General features: G+C 31.2%; 1 protein-coding gene and 1 long non-coding RNA gene across 2 annotated transcripts; one reads left to right on the top strand and one right to left on the bottom strand.

Moving 5' to 3' along the window:
- The first annotated feature begins 552 nt into the window (after window positions 1-552).
- On the top strand, window positions 553-2,918 carry LOC133183533 (uncharacterized). Its single transcript, XR_009720666.1, has 2 exons — window positions 553-962; window positions 1,977-2,918. It is a non-coding gene; the product is annotated as an uncharacterized LOC133183533 (long non-coding RNA).
- Window positions 2,919-10,057: 7,139 nt separating this feature from the next.
- Window positions 10,058-26,392, bottom strand: LOC133182601 (uncharacterized). Its single transcript, XM_061317448.1, has 4 exons — window positions 26,302-26,392; window positions 11,613-11,842; window positions 11,367-11,468; window positions 10,058-10,378 (listed from the first exon to the last, which is right to left on the bottom strand). Exons 1-4 carry the CDS (start codon window positions 26,390-26,392, stop codon window positions 10,058-10,060), a joined length of 744 nt encoding a protein of 247 aa, XP_061173432.1.
- Window positions 26,393-26,795: the final 403 nt, after the last annotated feature.

The raw sequence follows: 26,795 nt of genomic DNA, 5'->3' as shown, positions 1-26,795 counted from the left end.
TAGGTTTTTTTTAAAGATGAAAATTGCATAAAGTATTAATAATTAATATTCTCTAGTTGAAATGGTTAAGATTGAAAACTTGAATTTCTGCAACGGCATTGGTTTCATCAAAAAGGGAGTATAATAAGGTACCTGATCTTAAGTTACCATTGAGCATGCTGAATCAAATGCTACCAAGCATGTTTATTTTTAATTGAATGTTCATTTTATGAAAGTTTTTCATATGCTCAATTAGACTTAGGTTGTTGGTTGCACTTGTAAGGAAGAGATAAGGTGCTGGGGGTGGGGTGGGGGGTAAACCTTGGTATTGATCCATAAATACCATAATATTCTTGTAGAAACCTCTAAGATTTTTTCTATAAAATTGAAAAAAAAATGAATGTTATGTACATGTAGCCACCACTTTATCTCAAAGGTTATTATTATTATTATTTTTTGGAGGACCTGCATTTTAATGGTACAGGCAAACCTTGTTACATTGTATTTCTATCCTGATGGGACCAATAAAAAAAATTAAGAAATCTGGTGTAGTTTGACACATTGAGGTTAAAATGCTTAAAGAAAAAAATGGAAGAGACTTTAAATGAAATATGAAGATAACAAACAATAATCAAATTCAAATTCACATAATTTTGAGAGATGGAAGCAAAACTCTATTCTTATAATGTCTCATAGAACAAAAGTTTTAACGGACACAGTTTCAGGAAATAAATACCATTCAGTTAAAACACTGACACCCTTCAACATGTTCAACAAAGATTAATATTAATATCTAGATTTAAAAGAATTGTTTTTGAACTTTTTTCCTAAAATTTATTATAACTATGTTTACCATGTTTACAGAATGCCTTGTTTCACAAAAAAAGAACACTGTTCAGATATTTTCTCTGGACTGTCAATTTCTGCATTTCATAATCATGTGATACCTGTGTTGGAGCCCTCCCAAAAACCTCCCCTGTAAGGTGAGTTTTATATCCCATTTAAAAGATTCTGTAAATCTAATAGACATGTGTATAAAGGTATAAGGTAGGTGTTATAATCACAGTGAGCTGACTAGTCATTTTCATTTTGTATGATTGGATTCAGATGTTATTCTATGGGTAATGAATGAAAGAATGTACAATTTTTATGATGAGAAATATATATGCGGTTGGATGAAAAGAAAGATTTTGTTTGAGTGAATTTTGTGTATGTGTCCATCACATTGTCTCAAGCCATGGTTGGAGTCCGCCTACAGCTCTCTCCTACCCGAGGCTGCTTGAGCGAATTAAGTATCGTTATCATGAATAATCAAACCTTATGTGTGATGTCACGTTATAACCCAATAAAAGTAATTGTTTATATTGCAGTTGACTTTATGACCAAATGTTAGGTAAACAGTGACTGAAAAAAGAAGTCACATCAGAGGTTATTTTTAAATAATTGAAAACTTCAATCTCTTTTAGAAGGAACTGTTTCTGATCATCTTCTTGTAGCTTACTAACACACATGTCATCATATCAGGTTTTTAAAATTCTGCCATCAAATCCTTACCTTGTCATTTAACCTTCAGATTTTGTACTTGTTTGCTTTATTTAATTATGATCTTATATGCTTGTCTCATCTACTTCCCAAGGCAAGATGACATGACCATCACTTGGGTTTACCTTAATTGATCTTATTTATGGTTGATCTCTTTGTATACAGATTAGACTCATATATCTCTATATGGATTAAACTACTCTGATCTACACTAATTGTAAATTAAAATAAGATATATTCAGTCCAACAATCAGTGTTAACCAACATTTACAATGTGACCATCATTGCTGAGGGATGTGTAGCCTTTGACCCTGAAATTTACATGTCTGTCTTTGCATGCTTTTTACTTAGTCATGATGTAAAGATTTAACTTTAAAGTTCCCTCTTTGAGAGTGATCAACAGTATTGTTTTTTTAGTGGTATATTATAAATTATTTATATTTAATATTTTACAGATTTCAAAGTTAAGGAGATCATTCAAATGACAGAGGTTTTGGTCCATCTTGGTTTGTCTCAACAGTTAATCTTTTGGAAAGCAGTGTTGGAGAAAATATCAGCAACATGTGAAGACTGTGATTTAGTTTCATATGATATGACTAAAGAAAGTTAATATTTTTGATTCCATGGTTGTATGAACAAATGCTTTGAACTTTCCAAACATCATTGAAAAAGAACATATGATGACCAAACAAAAATACATATTTGAACTTTCCACGAGTTTACAATGAAGAACATTTTGGGATCTTGATACAGGATATTATTGTGTTTAGTGTTTTAGTGTTTTATCTAATTTATTCATATTGTTTAGTGCATTAAGGACATACGCAACGTACCTTACCTACTGATACTTTTTCGAGATATTCTTAATTTAAGATTATAGTGCTATCAGATGTTCGTAGACAAAAAATCAGCATGCATTACCAGGGGTTTTGAAAAGATATCAATTGATGAAAATTCTTGTATAATTCAAAGAAAAATATACAAAAATTACTAAACATATATTCTAGATGTTATGTTTATCCAAACTTGTTTTAGAAGAAGTGTACAATAGCATATATAGACATTAAAATTTAGCACACAGTTCCTTTAAGTATTGGAACTCTTCAACTCCAATGAAAAAGACAATAAAGTTCAAACTATGTTGCGTATGTCCTTAAATGCAAAAAAATGTTTTAAAGTCACTCTTGTGAAACCCATGCTAAGAACACAGGTCTCAAATATCTTAGAGAGTTATATTAGAGTTATATTGTTAGAATTGAAGCTTATTTATAAAATTATACCTTATATCTTTAAAGAAAGTTTCACAAAAAAATAGTCAAACTTGCATATACTGGTTAACATGTTAAAAGAAATATAATATCCTGGAAGTGATTAAGAATAAAAAAAAAGTTCATTTATCATCCTTTTCTTTTGTTCTTCTTGGTGACTTTTTTTTTTACAATAATCAAAGACATTTACATTTTAGCTCATCTGAGCAGAGGCTCTGTTGAACTTTTCTGATCAAAGAGTCTCTGGTGTCTGTCCATCTGTCATCCATTAATTAAACCCTAAAATAGGGGTATCAAAGTTTGACATGGGAATAGATAGGAAAAAATTGTCCTTTAATGAACAACAAGGTAATGATTTACTCATAATGTATGCAAGCATCCTCAAGAAGTGAAGATTCAAGTTGGTCAAAATCATTTGCCTGACTTATTATTATAATAATATTAAAATATTCCCTATTTGTATTTTTTTCATTTTTTTTCTTCAAATAAATCTGAGATCAGATTTTACATATAAATTGGTAAATGCATGTATAAATGTGAAAAAAAAACTTTAGAAAACATATAAGCCATGTTAGCAATACTGATAATGAAATATCCTCATGTTGTGGAATCAGTTTTGGATTAGACATGGCCTTATGGCCCAGGGTGGGGCCACAATATTAGCTCAGATTTGTTTTTATGAGAATTAAGGGGGATAAGAATGTCTTAGAAATCTGAAGAACACCAAGGTGACTCAAGTGAATGTTGTGGGCTAGGCCTCTTATTTAAATTGCCCACTTCCATTATCCCTGCAGATTTTTAACATCTTATTTGGCATACTTTTTAAGGAGAAAATCATTTTTCTAACATTAATTTCCCTGTGTTTTGTACACACCATAGAGTAATATTTTAGAAACATCTGGGCTTTCATATAAAGTGCTATATTTAGATCAAAAGTGAGTCTCTTTAATTCTATTTTTAACACATTGCCATGTGGTTGGGACTACTTTCATGGCTAACATTTTCTTGTAAGTATGCATTTAAAGAAATGTACCTATTGTAGTGAGTTTACATTTAAATCAAAGGTTCTTCACAAATAGTTGTAGCCACTTAATTGTTTTAACTATTTCATATTTTTTTGGATTTTTTGGTGCACTACTAAAACCTGTGGCTGCGCAGTCCTGCAGGTGTATTGTGCACTTCATAGCTGCAAACTGCTGCAAGTGTCAATTAAGCTGCATATACCCAGAGATTGTTTTCATTATGAAGATGACATGGACCAGTTTTCAAGTGTTAGCAAGGCTTAATTTTTGAGATATTAAGGTTTTTATTTTTAGTGAGTCTCACTTGGCTGCACACAAAACCAAACCCTTAAACTTCCATAGACCCCTTCCTTTCTTAAAGTCGTTAAAGGCTATAGACAATGATATTATGGAGTGGTCTGATCTGTAGCTAGATTCTATAGTACATTTTTCTAAACCTGACAAAAGGTACTCTGATATTAAAAAGAAATCTAAACGACTTTGTTTCAAAGGAGTTTTTCTTCTCCAAGAGTATCAACGAACATTTTCATGCAATTGTCGAAAAGGGTCAATATAACAATTATTTTCTATTGTTTCCAAAACCTTTTCTCTTGCCTTTGGATTATTGATAGATTTATAATTATAATAATCTAATTCTGGGTTTAAAACTAAATTAAAATCACCACACCAGATAAAATTACTACAGTGCATATATAGTGCATTCTGTTTTGTATATCTAAATGTAGTAGTATTCAATATTGGACTTTTGCGAGAAGCGCTGACTTTTACAAACGACGGCTTACTTTTACACTTTGACAATATACGGAAGCTCTTTTTCGATATAAATATTAAGCTTAACAGTTAATCAAACGATAATAATGGGCCATTTCAAAGCACATTTTACGTTATCTAGGAAGGGAACGGCAACCATCCTACCCTTAATTCTCTTCACACATTCTTGCTTAGTTTTCCTTCCGCGATGTTTTTCTTCCTTATTTGATTCCTCCAGAAAATGAGATTGAAAAGAGATACTACCCTTTACGAATAAGGTAATTTAAGTTATGTAATTCTGCCTCCCATCATCTCTTGCGTTGATGGCATACCGGTAAATCATGTCCGTGCCCCTAACACCATATCTATAACCACTATTAAGGTTTTCATGTCTATTATCAATTCCGTACCTCCGTACATTAGGCAGGTTTAAATGTCCAAGAAAGTCGTCGACTGTAAAAGTCAGTGCTTCTCGCAAAAGTCTTATACACGAATACTGTATTGTTACAAGCTCTGCCAGCTGTGTCCATAACATATTTTCTAATTTCTTATTCCTTTATTACTTGCTGTCTACTGAAAAAGAAAGAAACTGATGATAATTATCCATGATTGGTGACCTCATTTTCAATATGAGATGTAATAATAACAAACATACAGACATTCAAACAAACAATTTATACTGATAGTTTGCATCTTAAAGATACATACCATTAAATTTCTCATCACACACACAGAAGAATTACATTACTATTTTTAAAATATTTCTTTCAATGGAAATCTAATTAAGAAATTTTAACTTTGAAAAATTTATCCAGAAACTTTGCTGTAACACAACTTCATATGTTTCCATATTACATTGAGCTGTTAAGTCACATTTTTCTACTTTTCACCGACGTACTAGTATGTGGCTTGACCAAACATAAAGTTGTTTAACTAAACAGATACCATATATATATATATATATATATATATATATATATATATATATATATATATATATATATATATATATATATATATATATATATATATATATATATATATATATTTAGTGAGATATACATCTACTTCAGCAAAGATATTTGACTCTTGAAAGAAAAAAATTGTGTTATTTATCCTTAAAGGCAAATGGTTCACGATGGGTTGGTAGGGGATGCATATCTTCCATGGCACCTGATCCCATCTCTGGTGTTTTTAGGGGTTTGTGTATGCACTTCTCAATTTTGAGTTGAACTGTGAGCTTGAGAACTCCTCGTTCTCTTCATTTTTTCATTGTTAACATTGAATCTATGAAATGTATTGATCAGTTGTAAATTTATTTATTATCATATTCAGATGGATGTTTTATACGGTCTCATCCGAAGGACCGGTCTCCATGGCCACGTCCCGCAGTGGGATTCGAACCCGCGACCTTAGGATCAACTCCTTACTCCGCGACTATAGAGCAGACGCTCTAACCACTATCCTCTGTCTTCAATAATCCAGAAGTGAAACAAGAATTAGATAGATTACACGATCAGTATGTACTGGTCCCAGCTGATAAAACAGGTAACAACATTTTTCTTGTTTGTAATTGGCTAATTATTTACGTGTATTTTTATACTGTAAAAGGAACTTTTAAATTTAAAAACACAAAATTTTACCAAAATCGGTAATATCAAAAAGTACGACTTCTCAGAACTTTATACAAATATTCCCCATGATAAATTAAAGTTCAGGATTTTTGAAATCATAGGCAGCTTCTTTTTCAATAAAGATGGAACTCGTAAATTTACTTGTCCTGTCATTGGTCATTTGCAAATTTATTTTGTTAAAAACGTTCTGATTGTACACACAAGTACTCTGAAGTTTATATCAAAAAGATGCTTGATTTTCTGATTGACAATATCCAGTCTGTAATTTTTTGAGATCAGTTCTTTCAACAATCTGTTTGAATTCCCATAAGTCCCAATTGCACCCCGTTATTAGCAGACCTATTTTTGTATTCATATGAAGCAGAAGTGATTCAAAAATCTTTACAAGAGGAAAAAAAAGCACTTGTTGTGGCTTTCAACTCGTCATTTAAATACATTGACGACATATTATCAATTAACAACAGTTACTTCCATTCAGATGTCGACTTGATATATCCCTGTGAACTTGAAATAAAAGAAACAACAGAGTCTGAAACCTCCTTATCATATTTGGATATTTTACTACAAAAAGACGACAATGGTAACCTAACAACAAAACTATATAATAAACTTGATGATTTCAACTTTTCTATCGTCAACTTCTTTTACTTATGTAGCAATAACTCTTATCATCTGCATATAGGGTTTATGTCTTCAAGTTGATTCAATACGCAAGAGTATGATCTACGTATGGACAATTTCTAAAACGAGGCATGCTATTGACAAACAAGTTGATGAAACAAGAATTTTAACAATCTCGTTTGAAGTAATCATTTCGCAAGTTCTTGAAAAGGTAGCTATAGGTATAAGTTGGATTACCACTTGCAGATTTAAATCCCAGTTCCTCTTAAAAGATATACAATTAATGAATTATATGGAGATAACGAACAGTATTCAAGCTCAAAAGTCCATTAAACAATACAAAGTAGGAGCAGATCAAACACGGACCTCTAAACATGAGAGGTGGGATCAGGTGCCATGGAGGAGTGAGCATCCCCTGCCGACCGGTCACACCCGCCGTGTGCTCCTTTTCATGATCGGGAAATAACGGAAAAATCCGTCGACAATTCAGTGTGTAAATAATGGCCTAACAATTAGTATGAAAAAACGTCAGTCAGTATTTGACTCAATGATAAATTGTATTTGCTGACAAGGTCATTGTATCGACCATAGAACTTACGAAATGATGACTTTAAACGAGACAGCTGATATTCTTGTTTCATCAACTTGTTTGTCAATAATTGACCTCGTTTTAGAAATTGTTCATACGTAGAGCATGCTCTTGCGTATCGAATCAACTGAGAGATATATACCCCGTATGCAGGTGATGAAGGTATATTGCTGCATAAGTAAGGGAAGTTGACGATTGAAAAGTTAAAGTCATCAAGTTTATCATAAAGCTTGGTTGTTAGATTACCAGTAACGTCTTTTTCAAGTAAAATATCCAAATATGAAACAGATGTGTCAGACGCTGTGGTATCTTTTATCTCAAGCTCACCAGGATATATCGTATCGACATAAGAATGAAAATAGCCATTGTTAATTGACAATACATCGTCGATATATCTAAATGTCGAGTTGAAGGCCACAGCAAGTGTTTTTTTCTTTTCACGTACAAGATTTTGGACAAATTCTGCTTCATATGAATACAAAAAAAGGTCTGCTAATAACGGGGCGCAATTGGTACCCATGGAAATTCCAGTAGATTGTTGGAAGACCTGGTCTCCAAAAACCACATAGATATTGTCAATCAGAAACTCAAGCATCTTTTTAATGTCAACTTCAGAGTACTTGTGTGTACAATCAGAATGTTTTTTAAGAAAATAATTTTGCAAATGACCAATGACATGGTAAGTATATTTACGAGTTCCATTTTTATTGAAAAAGCAGCTGTCAATTATATCAAAAAGCCTGGACTTTAATTTATCATGGGGAATGGTTGTGTATAAAGTAGAAAAGTCATAAGTTTTTAAGCTGTTGATTTTGGTAAAACCTAGCGATTTCAAATTTTCCAAAAGTTCCTTGGAATTTTTAAGTAACTATCCACATCTGATTTACACCACTTCTCGAATATATTGTTGCACAGTACTCTTGAAGTTTCTCCTTCACCACTGTTAATATCTTAGTGAGGAGTAGAGAAAGAGGCTTGGTTGAATATTTACTGGAACCCGCTATGTATCTTTGTTTGTAAGGATTTTTATGAAGTTTTGGAATCCAATATAAATATGGTAATTCAAATTCATTTTGGTTGTTTGGAATATTAAAAATATTTAAAACTGACATATGATTTTGAAGAATTTCTTCCTTAGAAAGGGAACTACGAGTATAAGTTGGATTACCACTTGTAGAATTAAATCCAAGTTCCTCTAAAATACATTTAATATAATGAGCCTTACAAACAAAGACAATATTGTTACCTGCTTTGTCATCAGGGACCAGTACGTACTGATCATGTAATTAAATAATGTGCCTTTCTAAGAAAGACAATTTTGTTACCTGTTTTATCGGCAGAGACCAGTATATATTGATCTTGTAATCATTCTTGTTTCACTTCTGGATTATTGAAGACAGAAGGACAGATGGTTTTCAAACTGCCCCTCAATCACTTAATGAGAGATTTAAATATCCATCTGATACTTTTTATCCATTCTGACAAAGTGTAGAGGTCTACTTTTTCACGTATGGCCCATCGCCTGGCGTCATCTTTCATAGAATTCATAATAATTATGAAATTATCGGGGTCCCTAAATTTTGACCCTTTTAAAAATAAGTAATTGAAGGTTGAAATCAATAATTATATTTACGACACCGATATGAAGCGTCCAGCAGGACTATAGTTGAAGAGTGAAGAAGAACATGAACACATTGGAGAATTATGATTCAGATGTTCACTGTAGAGTTTTTGTGATTAAACATTTTGGAAGCTATAGTCGATGTATGTTTGTAAGAAATACAAGGTGTGGACTTCAACTTGAGATATATTGGAATAAAAGACTGAAAGCTTTTGTGATAAAGAATATTACTTATTATAACTGTGTCAATTCCTTTGTTGGTATATTAAAGTTTAAGGAACAAACGGATTGTTTGAGCAAAAAAGCCCTATGACTTGCAATAGCCATAATAACGGATCCGAGCCTGTATTCTGGTGTCGAAGAATCCAAATATGGATCTCCTTGACTTTTAAAATAGACTATTTAAAACTTTCAAAGGAACAGGGTAAAGTTTGGTGCGAATGTGATGAAGACCTAAGTGTGTATTAATATAAGCTAGTAGTGAATCGAAGGAGACATCGTGTATAATAGGTTTATTGTAAGACCAATGTCCTTGACTAGGTTTACGTCTCTGTGTATTGTTAAAAAGTCCCATCACATTCACATTGCTACCCCGCTGGACTTAATGATTCCCAACAGTATCCTCATTGTGACAGTGTTCAGGTCTTCCTCTTCAATTTTTCGCCCTACGTTTGGCATAATCTTCAAAAGGATTCTTAAGATAAATGAAGTTCTGTGGCCAAATTGAAAGAACGGGGGACCTTTTAAAATGATTGCATTTCAACTACATCAACATCACCAATAATGGGGTCCATTGGGACCATAATTGAAAGAAGAAAAAGAAGAGGAACTTTTAAGAGGATTTGTTTTAAATATTCAATATTAAAATAAGTAATTTTGTCTCCTGATATGGGCAATTTCAATTTTTCTGTAAGTTTATTTGGATTTCTTTCCCTTTATTGGAAGCGAAAATAACATGTATATAGTTTTTACTCCTTCAATACACAATTTTGCCAAAAGTGAGCCTATACATCACAACAAGAATTAAAAAATCATGAATATTTATTAATCAATAATGTCATAAGATTACAAATTTGAACAAGTGCCAAATAGTCACTTTCTATTAAATCGGCCGTGTCCCCTGTTGGAAGGCTGAAATCACTTCTTGATATGTAAGTTGTAATATCTGCTCTGTTGATTCCCATTAAATTTTGGAAAGTACACAAAATGCCCTGCAATTTCCTGTATAAGGTAAGGATTTTTGGGTTTACGTGTGTGTAAATTTGAGTACTTTTTCCTCTGATTTTTATGTCTTCTATGTACAGCACAGCTAAGGAGACCAACGAATAATCTGAATTTATGTCTGAAACCAGCTGAAAAAAATACAGTCAATATAATATGAACTCTAGTTTTTTTTCAATTTAAACATTTATTTAAAGCAATAAGTACATTAGCCATGGACAATTGTTAGGTGTATGTTACGTTTCCTGTACAAAATTCATGAAATTCAACAATTAACAAGCAAAAGATAATTATAAAACGTGAATATATAAAACAATAATATGTTACCATTCTTAAATTTCTTTCAAGCCCATTTCAAGATAGACATAGTCCTGTATCTGCACTTACGAATACATTCACTATAACTATACAATGACCTTTACCAACGGACTGGCTTTGCAAAATAACTAACTGATAAAATCATTAGGATAAAAAGTCTTTTCAGACAATTCATTTATTAATTGCAGAAACACAATAACTAATGTCAACGAGTTCAGATATGTAACATGGACATATTTTTACACTTTAGTATGGTTTTGCCATATGGTTTTTATTATTGGTACATGAAAAATAAAAAAAAAAATAAAAATCCGCTCTACTTGTATTACCAAATATATGATATTTAAAAGGAATTCATGTTATCTCTGGAGGAAATTTTGAGAAAGATAAAGTTGGATAAAAGTATTCAAGTTTTCACTTATAATGTAAATTTGCATCAAGAAGTTGAAGTTAACTTGTTAAAATAAATCAAAATGTACTTGTGTCTCTTAGTTATGTTTAAATACTGAAACAACACCATTATTTAAAACGAAATCAAATTAATGATTCGGTTTGTTCTATTTTAGTGTCTGTTTCGTCATACTTTAATTTTTCATTACTACGTGTCCGTAAATGCAATAATTAGAACAGTATGTTAGTCTATTCACTCCCAATAATAGCAAATACCAACATTATAATCTAACGTTCACCTTTTCTTTTGTAATATGGTGATAATTTCAGATAATTCAGCGATTGAACTGATGATGGTTAATTGGAACATTAACCTGCACTTTATTTCCTTATTCAGATTAATATACTTACATTTTTTGACCGAGGAGAGACACGGAAGTCTAATCCTACAGCACTACCATTGGCGTTAGTAATCAACAAGGCCTCCTCGTTTGAAAGTAATTTGTCCTTTTTCTATACAATTTAAAGTTCATGAACAGATTATATTAATGAAAAAAATTGCATCTAATCTAAGAGGATTATAATTTTAATGTCAATAAAATATCTTTGTTTATCAAATTAATATGTAGAGTTATACACAGTAAAACACAATCTTACAAATATGTCCTTTAAGTCCTGAAGGGCCGCTTTCGCCTCTCGAAACACAATAACACAGGACGTTATCATATGAGTACTGTCTATCAGTGGTGGGTTTGTCGGTATTGGAAATAATTCTGAACTGAAAGAAATATTCGCATTTCCACATGGAGATTCCCAAACTTCTAACTGCCGAGCCGGTTTTGGCACTGATTGCTTGACAAATATGGATAAAAAAGTAAAGAAAAGTGCTGAAAAGAAAACAAATTAACATTAAAAAAAACATTCATTAAATAATAGAAAGAAGCATGAAGCTTAAGAGTCTTGATGGAAGCGAGTGGGTGTATATGGCCGGTGTATTCAGTGTACTCTTTGAAAGAAACATCAGGCGAACAGAACAACAAGGTCATGATCGTAAGATTTACACCGGACTGAAAGCATGTACAATGTGTTTTACTGAGAGAACACGGCTGCTCAATATTAAGTTTCAATGATCTGATAATGGTTGTTGAATTTATCAAGTGTCACCTACTTTGAAGAAAGAGGACAATCAACATGATCTGTTAGCACGATTTCATTTCTTGTATTGTCCATTTTGTTAAATTTCATATCAAGACATAAAAAAGGTTAAATGATGTAAAACAGTTGTGCAAACTTCTCTGTAATTTGGGATTTCCAACATATAAATTTACTTTAGTTCATTAAAAACCTATTTATATATCAATTTATTTAAACAAAATCGTATAGGAATAAGATATTAGTGTATAGATGATAAAATGCATTTTTAAGGACATATTTTAGATATAAATCTTGCACAAAATTATAATATGTTATTATTTTTATTATATATTTCATTTCCGTGTGAATTGCAAATGATCAACATACGACACTTAATTTTGATTATCAAATTACATAATAAGATTAAAAAAATTCTGAATGTCTTGCAAGTGCAAAATAAAAATTTTAAAAAATAAAACAGAGGTAAGTCAAATATATGCATCAAAGGAAAATATGTCTATACAAGGGTTAATATTCTGCTTTCATATACAAAAGAAAGGATTAATACGAATGTTTTAAATATTGGAAAGTTCTTACCAAAGAAAAGCACGCTCTCCATCTTAAAGACAAACAGGGTGAGAAAATGGTTGTACGGTTTGTAAATACATTTATATGTTGTCTGAAAAGGGAAATCACTAAACCTGTGATTCACGCTCACTGACAAGATTTGGAAGGAGTCACACCAAGGATGGACATATGTAAACGTGATTGTAAGAATAAAAATCTGGAACAATGTACCCATTGGGAAAATTATCATTATATCTTTATTTATCTTATATTAAGCAATGATACATTGATTTTCAAATGACGATATCAAAAAACAATAAAAAACTTTATCTAAAACTTGTACCAACTATTACTTTTACAGACAACTTTGTCAATATTGATACTAATTGTCAATATAAATAGAAAAAATTACAGAAATTTAAAAAAATAATAAATAAAAATTGTAGTTTTCGTGAAATTATTTTTATTCCAATAGGAATGTGCGTACATATTTTTCATGTACGTTGGTCAAATTGGAAACAAGCAACCCTCTTGGATAATTAAGCCAAAGATTATATAATGTGCGTGTATTATTAAAACATAGTTTATTAATGTATGTTTCACCTTTAAAAATAATTCAGTTACTGTCAAACATATTGAGTACTGTAAACAAAATGTACTAACATTTTTATTCAACATAAACATATACAATATCTCAACAATTTTCAGTTTAATTAAAATTAACTCCTACGTTTTATTATTTGTTATGCCTACGTTTAGGGGACTAATTTTAATTAGACTGAAACAATTTTTAATGTTTAAAACAAAATTTTACCAGTCACCCTGTTTGCAATCAAAATATCTTATTTTCTTCTGGCACATGAACAAACAATTAAAGTATATCTTAAACGACGCGTCTTTTTTTTTTTAAAGGTTTGACTCATTGGCTTAGAAATTAAATAAAAATAAAAACAAAATTATTTCATTAATGTGAACAATTAATGAAAGTTTTAAATTTAATGAAATGTTAATAAAAAAGTAAAATGTTTAGCAATCTCAAAGAAACTGAATGGTATAAAAGGAATCATGAGTATAGAGCTACTACAATTTTACACATGCTGATATTTTTTCCGGTTTATATATGTAATAAATAATCCTTATAAGTGAAGTTCTATTATGCCGGAATTTTAAGTTTAAAAATTAAAACATTTTTACTTAATAATGATTAAAAAAAATAGATTCGATAAACAAAATGCTGGACATTAAATATAAATGAATACTTTGAAAAATCATAGCAGCTCTTTAATATAGAAGTGTAGTTTTTTTGTAGAATGTGATGCTTTGAGTTACAGCTTTTTTCGGTAGTATGTGATGATGCTTTGATAAGTTACAGTTACGGAGTTATTATGTAAAATATACTGCTACGATTAACGATATAGAATATAAAACTTTAATCTTAAAAGCTCTTCGAAATATAAGAATTGAAATGATAAGAATCAATTGTTTAAAACATTTCGAGAATCGTAAGGTATATTTTAAGAAGATTGAATTGTGTTGTTTTTCTTAGATATGAACCGCTCTACAATTTAATTTTATTATAATTTTTTTTGTATTAATAAAAATAATTTTTATAATACTTATAGTCTCTTTCTTTTTTAAAACTATTTGGATTTTATTACAATGTCACCTCTTTTCAGACACATGGAACAAACAAAAATGGGATACATGGATAGGTATATATTTTTAGATTTATTCTGGTCGTTAATGATGCCTATAACGAATATTAGGATATTGTAGACTTTCTATGATGTTCAAATTGAAAATAAAAAAAATAAAATTTTATTTGGCTAAAATTATTCACTTTACTTATGAGGATTGTTTGGAAAGTTCGTGGACTACTGTCATAACTTTTTTTACTTAACGTCATATTATATCCAAACTTGGTAAAAATATTTCAACAAATAATTCAAATGACGTGAATGAAAAAAATTCAAAATATCGAGATTTATTTCAAACTTATATAGAGTTAAAAAAAAAATGCGAAAATGGTATCGCGGCGCAGGTCAAAATTTCGTTATTTACAATCAATACACTAATTAGTGTCTGTCGTCATTTCCACTGTAAAATGGCACAAAAACAGAAAAATCCTAGACGTTCAAATTATGAACTGTTACATCTTTTCATATTCCGAATTATGACATAATATTTTGCTTCGTTGAAAAGAAATCAATTTCAGAAGATAGGCAGTCCTCATTGAAAAGGGCAAAAAAAGATGACGTATAGAAAGTCACAGAGTTGCAGTTAACGAAAAAAATTTGTGTTTTACTCTGGAAAACTCCAGAAAAAAATCTGAAAATGCTGGTAGAAGAAGGAAATATGTAAAAAGCGAGCCATGCATGTGTGTGCACATGGGACAGGCGGTATTTGAATGATAGAGACTCTGTATCAGACAAGGACGATCTGTGAGAAAACGGATTATCTGTAAAAATCTGTTCAAAAACTTTAAAAACTTAGTAAAATCATGGTGAGAGTTAGGCACTTCACATTTGCTGATCTTGTGAAAGCACAGTTACGCAGTAAACAAAATATAACATTGACAAACAAAATTATGCTACTAAAACATATGTCAGCAAAATAAATTTCACGTGATAAAGAAAAGTTCTTAGTAAGTGCACTGGTATTGGGCCATACTGTGTGAAATGTATAGGGAGAATATTTTTGAGAAGTTCATGTTACAATGTTGTGGGTACCAAACATGTAGATTTTAAAATTGAATAACATGACTTCTGTTAAATCAAATGGAATGAAACTTCACACATCAACAAAATAAATATTTTAACATATAATAGTGTGCTCATTTGAAATTTTTTGAAGATAGTATAGCGAAGATTGACATGGTCCACGAACTTTCCGAACAACCCTCGTATATAAACATATATTAGTAATTAGTTGTTATTTTCATTTTTTTTTTTAAAAAAGTTTGTAGCATCTGTCTTTAAATCTTTCTTTTTTATTTTAACAAGGTCTATTTGTGGTTTATGAAGCTTTATGTACAGCATTACATTGGCGAAGCCTTTTACACATGAATTACTATGTGATTTGTACAGATTTGTAACTTCATTTACATCAATTATCAAAAACACAGTTTGTGATTTCTTGTATTTACATTTATTTACAAACTATTATACAAATATTTCTCAAGATAACAAGCTAAGACGCTATGACGATATGTGAATGGTTTTTTTTTTTATCGAAATGCTTAATCATTCTTCTTGTATCAGTTATTTTTTCCTGATACGTATATCTTCAAATATCAGGGACACACTATTTATATCTTTAATTTATTATTACTGATTATTAATATAACAAAAGAAATGTTTTGATATTGGAGTGGGATTTCGATTTTTCTTTGTCATTCGTTTAATCGAGTTATGACGTATTTTTTTTGATTGGAAATTTAAATTTTCTTTTTTACCAAAGATCTTCTTATTGATATATTTCTTGTATTAAGAAATTTGATATTTCAATTCAATTAAGGTCATCATCTTTAATCTCTCTATATCAAGGAAAATCACAGGTATCTTTAACAAAAATTAATCTTTTGTCAAACGATTTAAGCGAAAGAAATATGAGCTAAATGAACTACCGTGGCGGTATACTGCAGATATTAGGCATGATAGTAACTGCTAGAGTAATTCTTTTGTGCATAGGCTTATTTAAGTCTTTTTCTGTCTGTTAAAACATTGTTTTAAAAAAACTCCTTTCATGATAAAAAAAAATGCGCACTTGGAAGTTTATTGATTCTTCAAAAGGATTTTAATTTCTTGTGAGATGTTAAACGGTCACGAAAATGAACATGAATAATTACCATACCTTGCTTCATGTCTGTCAAGATTGTCCAGATCTTTTCATTAATGCATAATGCAGATTTGTGAAAGACCCGCCTTATATACTGCTTTTTTCATGGTTAGAAACTTGTAAATAGATACATCACTGTTTTATTTTAAGAAAAAGTTACCTTGACAAAGTGGGGAATATATCAAAGAAAATTTCCAAAAGGTCAAAAAATATCCCGAAATATAATTAAATAAGCAAAAAACAAGACAAAGGCTTCTGAAATGCGAATTGATTGGACAAAAAATATCATCGTTGAAATTGTGTACCTTTTCGTGTAGACAATGCACTCTGGACATCTTTACGGAGGTGTATGATATGGTCTGGACGTTGATTGAAACATTGTTTATGTTTCTATATTGCATATTTGACACTGCTGTACTTTGTTCTCTGCAGAATAAACAACTTCGTATATCACCTGTGCCAGGCGTCTGTTACAATCAACCATCTTAACCTCCCAGAGGCGGAAAAGTTAGTAGTACTACCCAATGTTTTTCCAAGATACGTGCATTTGTCTGAAATATTATGACAGAATAAAATGTTGACAATCCCAGCTATGTAGCAGAGTACTAAATTCTTTCTGCTAATAAAAACCAATGACAAAAGAAATTTTCTGACCAACGTCATTGATGAATATTCAATTTTTAGACAATGAAAATTTTGTTGCCATTACGAATTCATATTTTATTTACCAAACCTTTGTTCTCTGTAAGTATGGGTTCTTTAGCAAAAAATTCTACAATTCACTAGATCCTTATCTTATGTCTCCATATTCCAATACTTACATATATATAGTGAAAACTGGAAAAAAAATATCCATGGCAAATAAAATACCTTAAAAACCTTTTCTCAATATGTTTTTGGACAAGAACTTTTACCATCAAAATTCGGGTAATATAAATTTCATTAAACATTGTCAAATACGTGTTCAACATTCTATTAGAAAATTTTGTATTTAGGTGAATTGGAAAAATAGATTGCATGAACAGTGTACATATTAACGCTATAGTCTAATTGATTTCTTTCACAACTACGGTATTTAATAAAATTTATAATGATACAAAGATTATGAAATAGATTTCATTATCTGAATGGTCACTATCATATCTTAATATCACACTTCTAATATATTGTTTGTATGACAATCAGGTAAGTTTATGCAAACGAAAAGATAAAAAAAAACTTTCCACATTTTTGGACGTGCTTTGACTATTTCATGAAAAAAATAATTCTTATTTATGTGTACTTTTTATTATCATGTATATTTTATATTTTCGTACCTCAAGCCAATTTAGTCAAAGGAACAAATGGAATCATACCGGTCGGCCTAGACTAGTGGTAGGGCGATTTTTCGTAATCGGTAGGTCCGGATTCGATTCTTATTCCCGGCGCCTCGTCAAATCTAAGACAAATCGATGACATGTAATGACTGTTCCTTCGCCGAACACATCAGACATACCAGTCGATATTATTGAAGATAACTTAAGAGAATTGAAGATCCCTACTGATTTACAGCTGGGTAGCAAGTGACATGCGAGCTATTCTTAAAAATGTGAAAAGCATTTAAATTGCATGCTGTTTTCTGGTTGCCATGAACAAAAAGATAAAGATATGCAAACTTCTTTGAGAGATTCGACTTGCTAATGGTACATTAAGTGTATAATGCAATGAATGCTACATGTATATAATTTTTCCAGAAAGTTTGGAATTAACAATATTCTTCATCTTATCAAGTGAAAAACCTAAAAAAAAAATCTCGAGATGATTTTTTTTTAAATAATGATTTTGCAAACTTATTGGCCTTTCATCTTTCTTTTAGATATTTTATTGTCATTAAAATTTACAGTGTTAAATTTTTCCACATCGTAGTAAAATAATTGTATACTTTTATTTATTATTTTTGAATGTTTTCTGCGAAAATACGAACATTTTATTTGTTTCTTATGGTTAATTCCTGTATAAAATTTTAAATAGTTGTATGAAAACTGTTTGAGTTATGGAGTCCTGACCAATTTACATTCAGATTAACAAAGTGATATGATTCCAAAATTAATAGATGTACGTACTGCTTTGAAAACGTTATCATTAAAACCGTTTGCTTAATTGTGTCATATGGACTTACACTCAAATATACGTAGAGACAGATAGACATAGTTAAGTACTTCAGTTCAAAATTTGGAAACGTTTTGTTGAAAATTGTTGGAGTTTTTGCGTCACAAAAAAGTATTTATACATACATGCACACTGAATAAGCTATATAACTTAAAAATAAATATGTGTCTTACCCCTCAAAGTAAAGTACTACTGCACAAAATACGAAAACGTTATGCTATGATCTTGCGTCGCAACAAAAGTGTTCATGGATATACATTCGTTCATGGATATACATTCGTTCATACGAACAGACAGACAGACAAAAAAAATGACCAAATATATATACCGGTAGGTAGTGTCTTCCTCTTACAGTTAAGTACTTTCGTAAAGAATTTGGCAACCTTTCTTTGAAAACTCTTTGCGTTATCGTGATACCAAAACAGCATTGATGGTCAGAAAGTCGGACAGATAGACAATGTGATGACAGTAAATATTTTTTTTATATATACGTCAAATTTTGATTTTATGTTGAGATAAAAAAAAATTAATCTTTCTATTCACAGTCTCAAATTTTCTTCATATCATGATTAGACATAATATTCGTTCCTGAAAACGTAAGCAACGCTTCATACTTCAAACTATTTCCCGTTTGAATCTACTGCTATTGTTGTTGATGAAAATCAATGTTGGGATTTTTTTTTTTTTTTCAAAAAATGGTGAAATTTAGAAAAGAGTGATATTCACCTTAACAGCTGTGAAATTCAGGAGTACTATACAACAACGTATTCAAGATAGTGTTAATCAGATATGGTGACTTAAAAACTCCACAAGTTGATGAAACAAGAATATCAGCAGTCTCGTTTAAAGTCATCATTTCGTAAGTTCTATGGTCGATACAATGACCTTGTCAGCAAATACAATTTATCATTGAGTCAAATGCTGACTGACGTTTTTCATACGAATTGTTAGGCCATTATTTACACATTTAATTGTCGACGGATTTTCCCGTTATTTCCCCATCATGACGCGACCGGTCGGCAGGGGATGCTCAGTCCTCCATGGCACTTTATCCCACCTCTGATGTTTTGGATGTCCGTGTTTGCTATTTTGAGCCTGAATACTGTTCGTTATCTTCATATATTTCAATAAACTTTCAGAAAATTCGAGATCACAAAAATTTTCCAAATTCAAGAGCATTAAAAAACTGTAACTTTTGAAAAACTTTTTTTTACGATAAATTAAAGATTACGCTTTTGGACGTCATAGACAACTGTTACTTCAATAAAATTTACAAACCTTTTCATTGGTAAACATTCTGATTGAGTTTCTCATTAACATCTTTGGAGACCAGTTCTTCCAATTTTTTTTTTTAATTTTTGAAATTCCATGTGTCTTAATTGTGCCCCTTTCTTAGCAGACCTTTTTTTTTTATTTTTTGAAGCAGAATTTATTGTAAAACCTACAGGAACAGAAAAGGTTTCTATCCGTGACCCTTAATTCGACATTAAGATATATTGGTGACGTTTTATTAATTAAAAATATTCATTTTTTCCCATTTTCATTCCCACCTTGAATCGATATATCCCACTGAACTTGAAATAAAAGACACCACAGAGTCTGACACATACTAAGGCCATCTTATAAAAATTGTTTGGTTGCCCTCTCCCGTCCGACTGGCTAAAAATGGTCCGACTCAAAACTGTTTAATGTCCAGGATACCATTATTTTTTTATGCATTACGGAAAATATATTTTGAAAATTCAGCAGTGATGATGAAATTTTCTGGGGGAAATTTTTTCCAACTACCTACCGACCTAATTTATAAATCCTGAGTCGGGAGGGGCCAAACAAACATAATTTTAAAATTGGCCTTAGATATTTTACTAGAGAAAGTCATTGACGGCAAACTAATAAAAACTTTATGATAAACGTGATGAATTCAACTTTTCTATCGTCAATTTCCCTTATTTATATAGCAATACCATTTTCAGTTGCAAATCCCTGTAAATTCGATAAGAAACAGTATGTTCTATGTGCGAACAAATTCCAAAACGAGGCAGGCCACTGAATAAGGTGATAATACAAGGATATCAGCAAATCTCGTTTAAATTGAACATTTCGCAAATTCTATGGCAGATACAATTACTTTGTTTGTAAATCTTGACAATGAGCACACGACAGGTGTGACCGGTCACTAGGGAATGCTTACTCCTCGATGGCACCCGATCCCACCTCTGTTTTCAGAAGTCTGTGCTCTGCTCATAATTTGTATTGTTTGACTGGACTTTTGAGCATCATTACTGTTCGTTGTCTTAAGATTTTATTCATACTCTAATTCAAATCAAAACTGCACGAAGTTTACATACGCTTTACAATATCACCCACACATTTTAATAAACGTTATTTTCTCCCTTTGACCCAGCCGAATAAAGGACTTAATAACATAGTGAGGAATTAATTAAAAGAAAATCACTTCCATATTCTTTAATTTATTTTAAAATGTTTTAAAAATTCTGGTGTTCTATAAACACGGGATAGCGATAAATGACATTAGCGACTGCTATATGTACATTATGAAGAACGCTGATGATATGAATTCTGTTTGCAAAATTTAATACAGGAAAAATAAATCTTTATCATTTCAACAAGAATGTGACCATCAATATAACTTAGCAATGAGGAAATATCTTGCATGTTTGATAGCAATGTTTGATATACATTAATTAAACTACATTTTGGACACGCAATTTAAAATTTCAAAAAAGTTGAAAAATTGAATAATTCGTTATTTCTCATTAATAATCACTACAAAAACAACTTTTGGACAACTCTCTATGGATTTTTTCTTTCGAAATACCCTCCACCAAAAACCCAGGAACAAAATTTGAATTGAAATAAGACGTAATTTTGTTAAACAATAAGAAGTAAATCGGTTGAGACACATGAATCATAACACTTTTTTCTTACTCCACCATATGTAACAACTAAATGTGGTTATTACGTCTTGTTTTGGCTTGTTATCGGAGTCTTCCGGATACTTTTTTTAACATTATAACAAGCTATATTTAACCTTTTCCGTAGATTCTATGATGTCATGCGCTGTCCCGATACGTGTGTTCTTGAATCATTGCATTTAGTCGACCTGTTACATACACGTACGACCTTGAGAGGTGATGCTTTAATGGAGGTATGTTGTCACTGAAAATAAGGCTTGTCAAGCAGTTTGTTTAGCTATAAAAGCATTAATGTATTTAAACTGAGTTATCAAGGTTAAGAAAAAGTGATGCATTAAGGTCTCCACTTTTATGTAGTCTGCAATTTTAATTTTCACCGCAATGACATATACATTTTGTTCACTAACTTTTTAGAACATTTAAAAGCATAATCATAAGATCTAAAAAAAAAAAAAAAAAGAAAAAAGAAAAGAAGAGAGAGAGAGAGAGAGAGAGAGAAATCCTTAATTTTATTTTTATTATTATCATTATTAGACACCGTAGACTGGACAAACCCTGTAATAGAAAAAGGAAAAAAATGTAATAAAATTGTTTTAATGATAACCATATACTTCATACAAAATATAAACTAATGATCCGAAATTTATAGTACTAAATCACTTCTAAAGAATTCAGATCGGAATCTGAAAAAAAATGAAAATAAACCCAATCCGCAAAATAAATTAATTTCATATTGTTTCTTAAGAAATGACTCTTCTTTGATTTTAACTTTTATTTTCAATTCACAAAAACTCACATCTCATTCAGCACTAAAATGAAGGAATAAAAAAAAAGAAAAACATCTATTTACAACACTGATGTTTTTGAAATACATGTATTGCACTATTTCTCTGACGCTTTCATCTTATTCATTACTTTAAAAATTATTTTACAAATAATTTATTTTACAGTTTTGATTTTAATGGGAAAAGTACAAAATATAGTAAGAATACATGTATGTAAATAAGCAAAAGTGTACTCTATTTGGAGAAATTTCTTAAATCCTTATTAGGGAACTGTGTCAAATTTTCATGGCAGATCAAAGGTATGTCGAGGTTTTAGCAATGACTGTCAGTCACCCTGTCATATTGAATTGGAACAGTTGTTTATTAGTTTAAACTACATACTGGATTTTCAAGTTAATATTCTTCATGAAATTTTCAAAAATGAAAAGCGTTATTTATACTTGCATTGTACAAATAATGCTGCTTTTGAGGACAATACAATGATTTAGTCATCCTCGAAGTACTAATTAAGGGCTTGGTGAATATTGTACTCCCCTGACAAAAAATGTTTTATTATGTGATTTAATTATATAATGATATAAACTTTAACAAATCATGCCATCAAAATCTAGCCTTACACAGTGGAAAAAACGGGATAAAAATAAGCAGTTGTATTAATTTGGAATTTCTTGATATATTTTTAATGCAATGTAGAAAAGTACAAATGTTACGTTCACTTGGAAGTGCAGGTACAGGTGAAACAAGCATTCTGAGAGTATTGCATTAGCAATACTAGTCCCCTACCGGCAAGTGTAATCTGGTTCCTGTTAAGAATTGAAAATGCCATAATTCCGTCAAAAATTAATGAAGCGGGACGAAATGCAAACTTGATCTATAACTAATCAAGGTAAAGCCACATACCAAAAATCAGCTCAATATCTGAAAGCGTTTAGAAGAAAATTGCGGAAAACCCCTAAAAATTGAAAAGGCCGTAATTCCGTCAAAAATCAGTGAAGCGGAACGAAATGCAAACTTGATCTGTAACTCATCAAGATACACTCACATACTAAAAATCAGCTCAATATCTGCAAGCGTTTAGGAGAAAAGTGCGGAAAACCAAGTGGGACAGACTGACAGACAGACAGAGGGACAGACAGACAGACAGACAGACGGACAGACAGACAGACAGACAGACGGACGGACAGACGGACGGACAGACTCAGAGGAAACCTATAGTCCCCTCCGGTTTCACCGGTAGGGGACTAATAACTTTTCATAACCAGTTGCATTGATTTAACAGTTCTCGATTTATTTTTGGACCAACGTAGAGAAAAATTGGTAAGTTCAGCTGGAAGGTCGGGTACAAGTGAACATAACTTTCTTAACTAACTGTATCAATTGGGAACTTTGGAAATTCAGACAGGGTGTTAGAAATTATTCAATCATATAGAAGTGTGAAATGTTAACTTTAAATTTATGAAATAAGAAGATAACGAACAATAATCAAGTTCAGAAGTCCATAAAAACAATACAAATTTAGAGCATAACAAACACGAGCCTCTAAAAACATCAGAGGTGGGATCAGGTGCCATGGAGGAGTAAGCATCCCCTGTCGACCGGTCACACACGCCATGTGCTCCTTGCCATGATCGGACAAATGGAAAAATCCGTAGATTGGTTGATAACATGTTGTTTAACGTCCCATTCGAGAATTTTTCACTCATGTAGAGACGTCGCCATATACTGATGAAGGGCGTCAAATTTAGACATTTACTCGGCATTCAGGGCCAGTGCAGTGAGGGTTCTTTATCGTGCCAACTTCTACCGTGACAAGAGACCTCAGTTTTTAAAGTCTCATGCGAAAGACCCGTGACGTTCACTTCTGATACCGGGCGCTTGACAAAGGAACAGTCACTTCCTATGTCTACGTCTTAGGTTTGACGCGGCGCGGCGAACGAGAATCGAACCCTGGCCTCCCGAACACGAAGCGAACGCCCTACCACTAGGCTACCGTGACCGATCAAAAATCCGTAGACAATTCAATGTGTAAACAATGGCCTAACAATTTGCATGAAAAACGTCATAAATTGAAAGCTATAGAACGCTTATTTTTTTCAAATTAGACTGAAATATTTCGAAATGTTGCTTCTACACAACCAAAGGTATTGTGATGTCTTTTCTGATTGTACAGAGGTAAGATTGTTCAGAAAATTGTGACGTCATAACTGTTTGATGCTGGAGAAAAAGCTATATTCCTGCTTATGAGAATATGAAATGCTTACTAAAAATTAGTTATATAAATATTACGCTGTATATAAGCAGTATGTGATGTGCTCAGTCTATGATGAATGTTCTAACAGCATTCTGTGATATATATATATATATATATATATATATATATATATATATATATATATATATATATATATATATATATATATATATATATATATATATATATATATATATATATATATTCGAATAAGTATTATGTCCCTGTGTGGAAGGGAATTGTATCAAGCTTGACATCATTCCTGACCTGGGTTATGATTAAGATTAATCGGTGTATCTATAATCAAGGTATCATTAGCGCAAAATCAATGAGGAGAATGTTTTAGCTGCAATTTATAAATTCATTTCCATGAAAATACTTGGAAATCACCGGAATTCGTTTACTACCCATCCAATTTTGTGCTCAGAACTTAATTCATCTTATTATACTTTTATGATGTTTCCTTATCATGATCATCTTACTCGACAAAAGCGTATGACGAGGCTTAGACATGAAATATTCGTACTCTAGAATTTATTAAATACCGTTGACTTCAAGTTCGTATCTTGGATTCAAACAAAATGAGCTTATTTGGAAGTCGGATAATTAAATGACAACAGAATATGATAATCTGATTACACAGTATCTAACAATTGTAATTTTTGATACATCTAAATTGACAAACTACTTATTTTTTTAATATTCACTTTGGGAGAAGAGACAAAAAAAGTTTAATACACATGTAAGCCTATGCAGTACGAATGACTCAAATCTTAGCCTACAAAACAAAAATCAGAGATCCAGAAATGGAAATGGTTCCAGTCTCTTTCTATCATATGTTTTATCCTTTTTATAAAAGAAATTTTGCCTTGATTTATATCTACTTGCGATGAGTTTTTTGATTGGTCTTTTTATCTATCTTATATTTTTCTATTAAATACTCGTATCTTTTATATGACAAGTAGACGTATATAGTCCATGAAATAGGAAAATTATGCTAATAGACTAGCCAGAGATTTCTTTTCATACTTTAACTGAATCGGAGACGACTTAATATAAAAGCAGCATGGCCTAAAACGACCTCTTACTTTTTAAACACCCAGTATGCAGTGAATTGCATATCAAATTGAACCTACAAAAGAATTTTTCTTCAAATACTTTACTCAAAAATCCTACAAAGGAAGTGTCGAAGAAAAACCTATTTATCAAGATAGAAATCGCTGAATTAAATTTAATGTCGTTTGATATTTCACAGATTTTAAATGCTTCTCTGATAAAATTGATTAATTTTGGTGATTAACAGTTACATAACACCAAAGATTCGGATACGTAATACTGAAGTTTGTAGTTATGTTGAAAATCATTGGCATGCAACAGTTCTTTGAAAGGAAGGAAAATCATATAAAAAGGTAAGTATTCGGAAATTAATTAATACTAGTATGCAACCAGTTTTTCCACTCTGTGTTTTGGTACTTTGGAAATATACATTCCGACCTTATTTATGTAATTATTTTAAAATCTCTGGATTAAAGAAGAAAAAAACTTTCAAAATAGCGTGAAGCTCGTAAAATAATTCACTTCAACATTTCAGACATACTATTGTACTTCTCTCCATAAGCGTCAGATGATATCATTCATTTCGTAAATTCAAGTAATCTTTCATGTTTAAAAAATTGAACTAACTCCACCTTCATCTTGTGAGGAACGTGAGTTTTTTTCTTCTTCAAACCCAACTCCAACCTTATCTTGTGGAGAACGTGATTTTTTTCCAAACCCCATTGTACCGACGAGGTAAATAAACCACGCAGTTATCACCCTTAAATTGTACTTTTACATTGTACCTTTCTAACTTTCAGTCAACACTTCTTTTTTAAACAGTAATTTATTGAATTTGTCAGATTTGTATTTTTTCATCTAATTCCACTCGAAGGTTTTCATTAAAGAATTAACCAATTAACCTCAACCAAAGCAACAACTTAAATCATTTTTGTCAAACAGGCCCTTTCCCTCTTTTGCACATTTCAGCTGATCTGAACCAAGGTTTCATGTAAGATTGTCGGATCGAAGCTCGTCCTTGCTCTGACACCTGTCTGCTAACTTTACTAAGTTCTTTTTCTCCAGAACCACTGGGGCAAGTTAAATAAAACCTTGTTTCTGTTGGTTTTAAAATGTATATTTTGAT

This window comes from Saccostrea echinata, unplaced genomic scaffold (assembly GCF_033153115.1).
Source record: "Saccostrea echinata isolate AGI-Se365-2 ecotype Australia unplaced genomic scaffold, CSIRO_AGI_Sech_v1 ptg000009l, whole genome shotgun sequence".
Classification (NCBI taxonomy): domain Eukaryota; kingdom Metazoa; phylum Mollusca; class Bivalvia; order Ostreida; family Ostreidae; genus Saccostrea; species Saccostrea echinata.
This window is presented reverse-complemented; position numbering and strand designations above follow the sequence as displayed.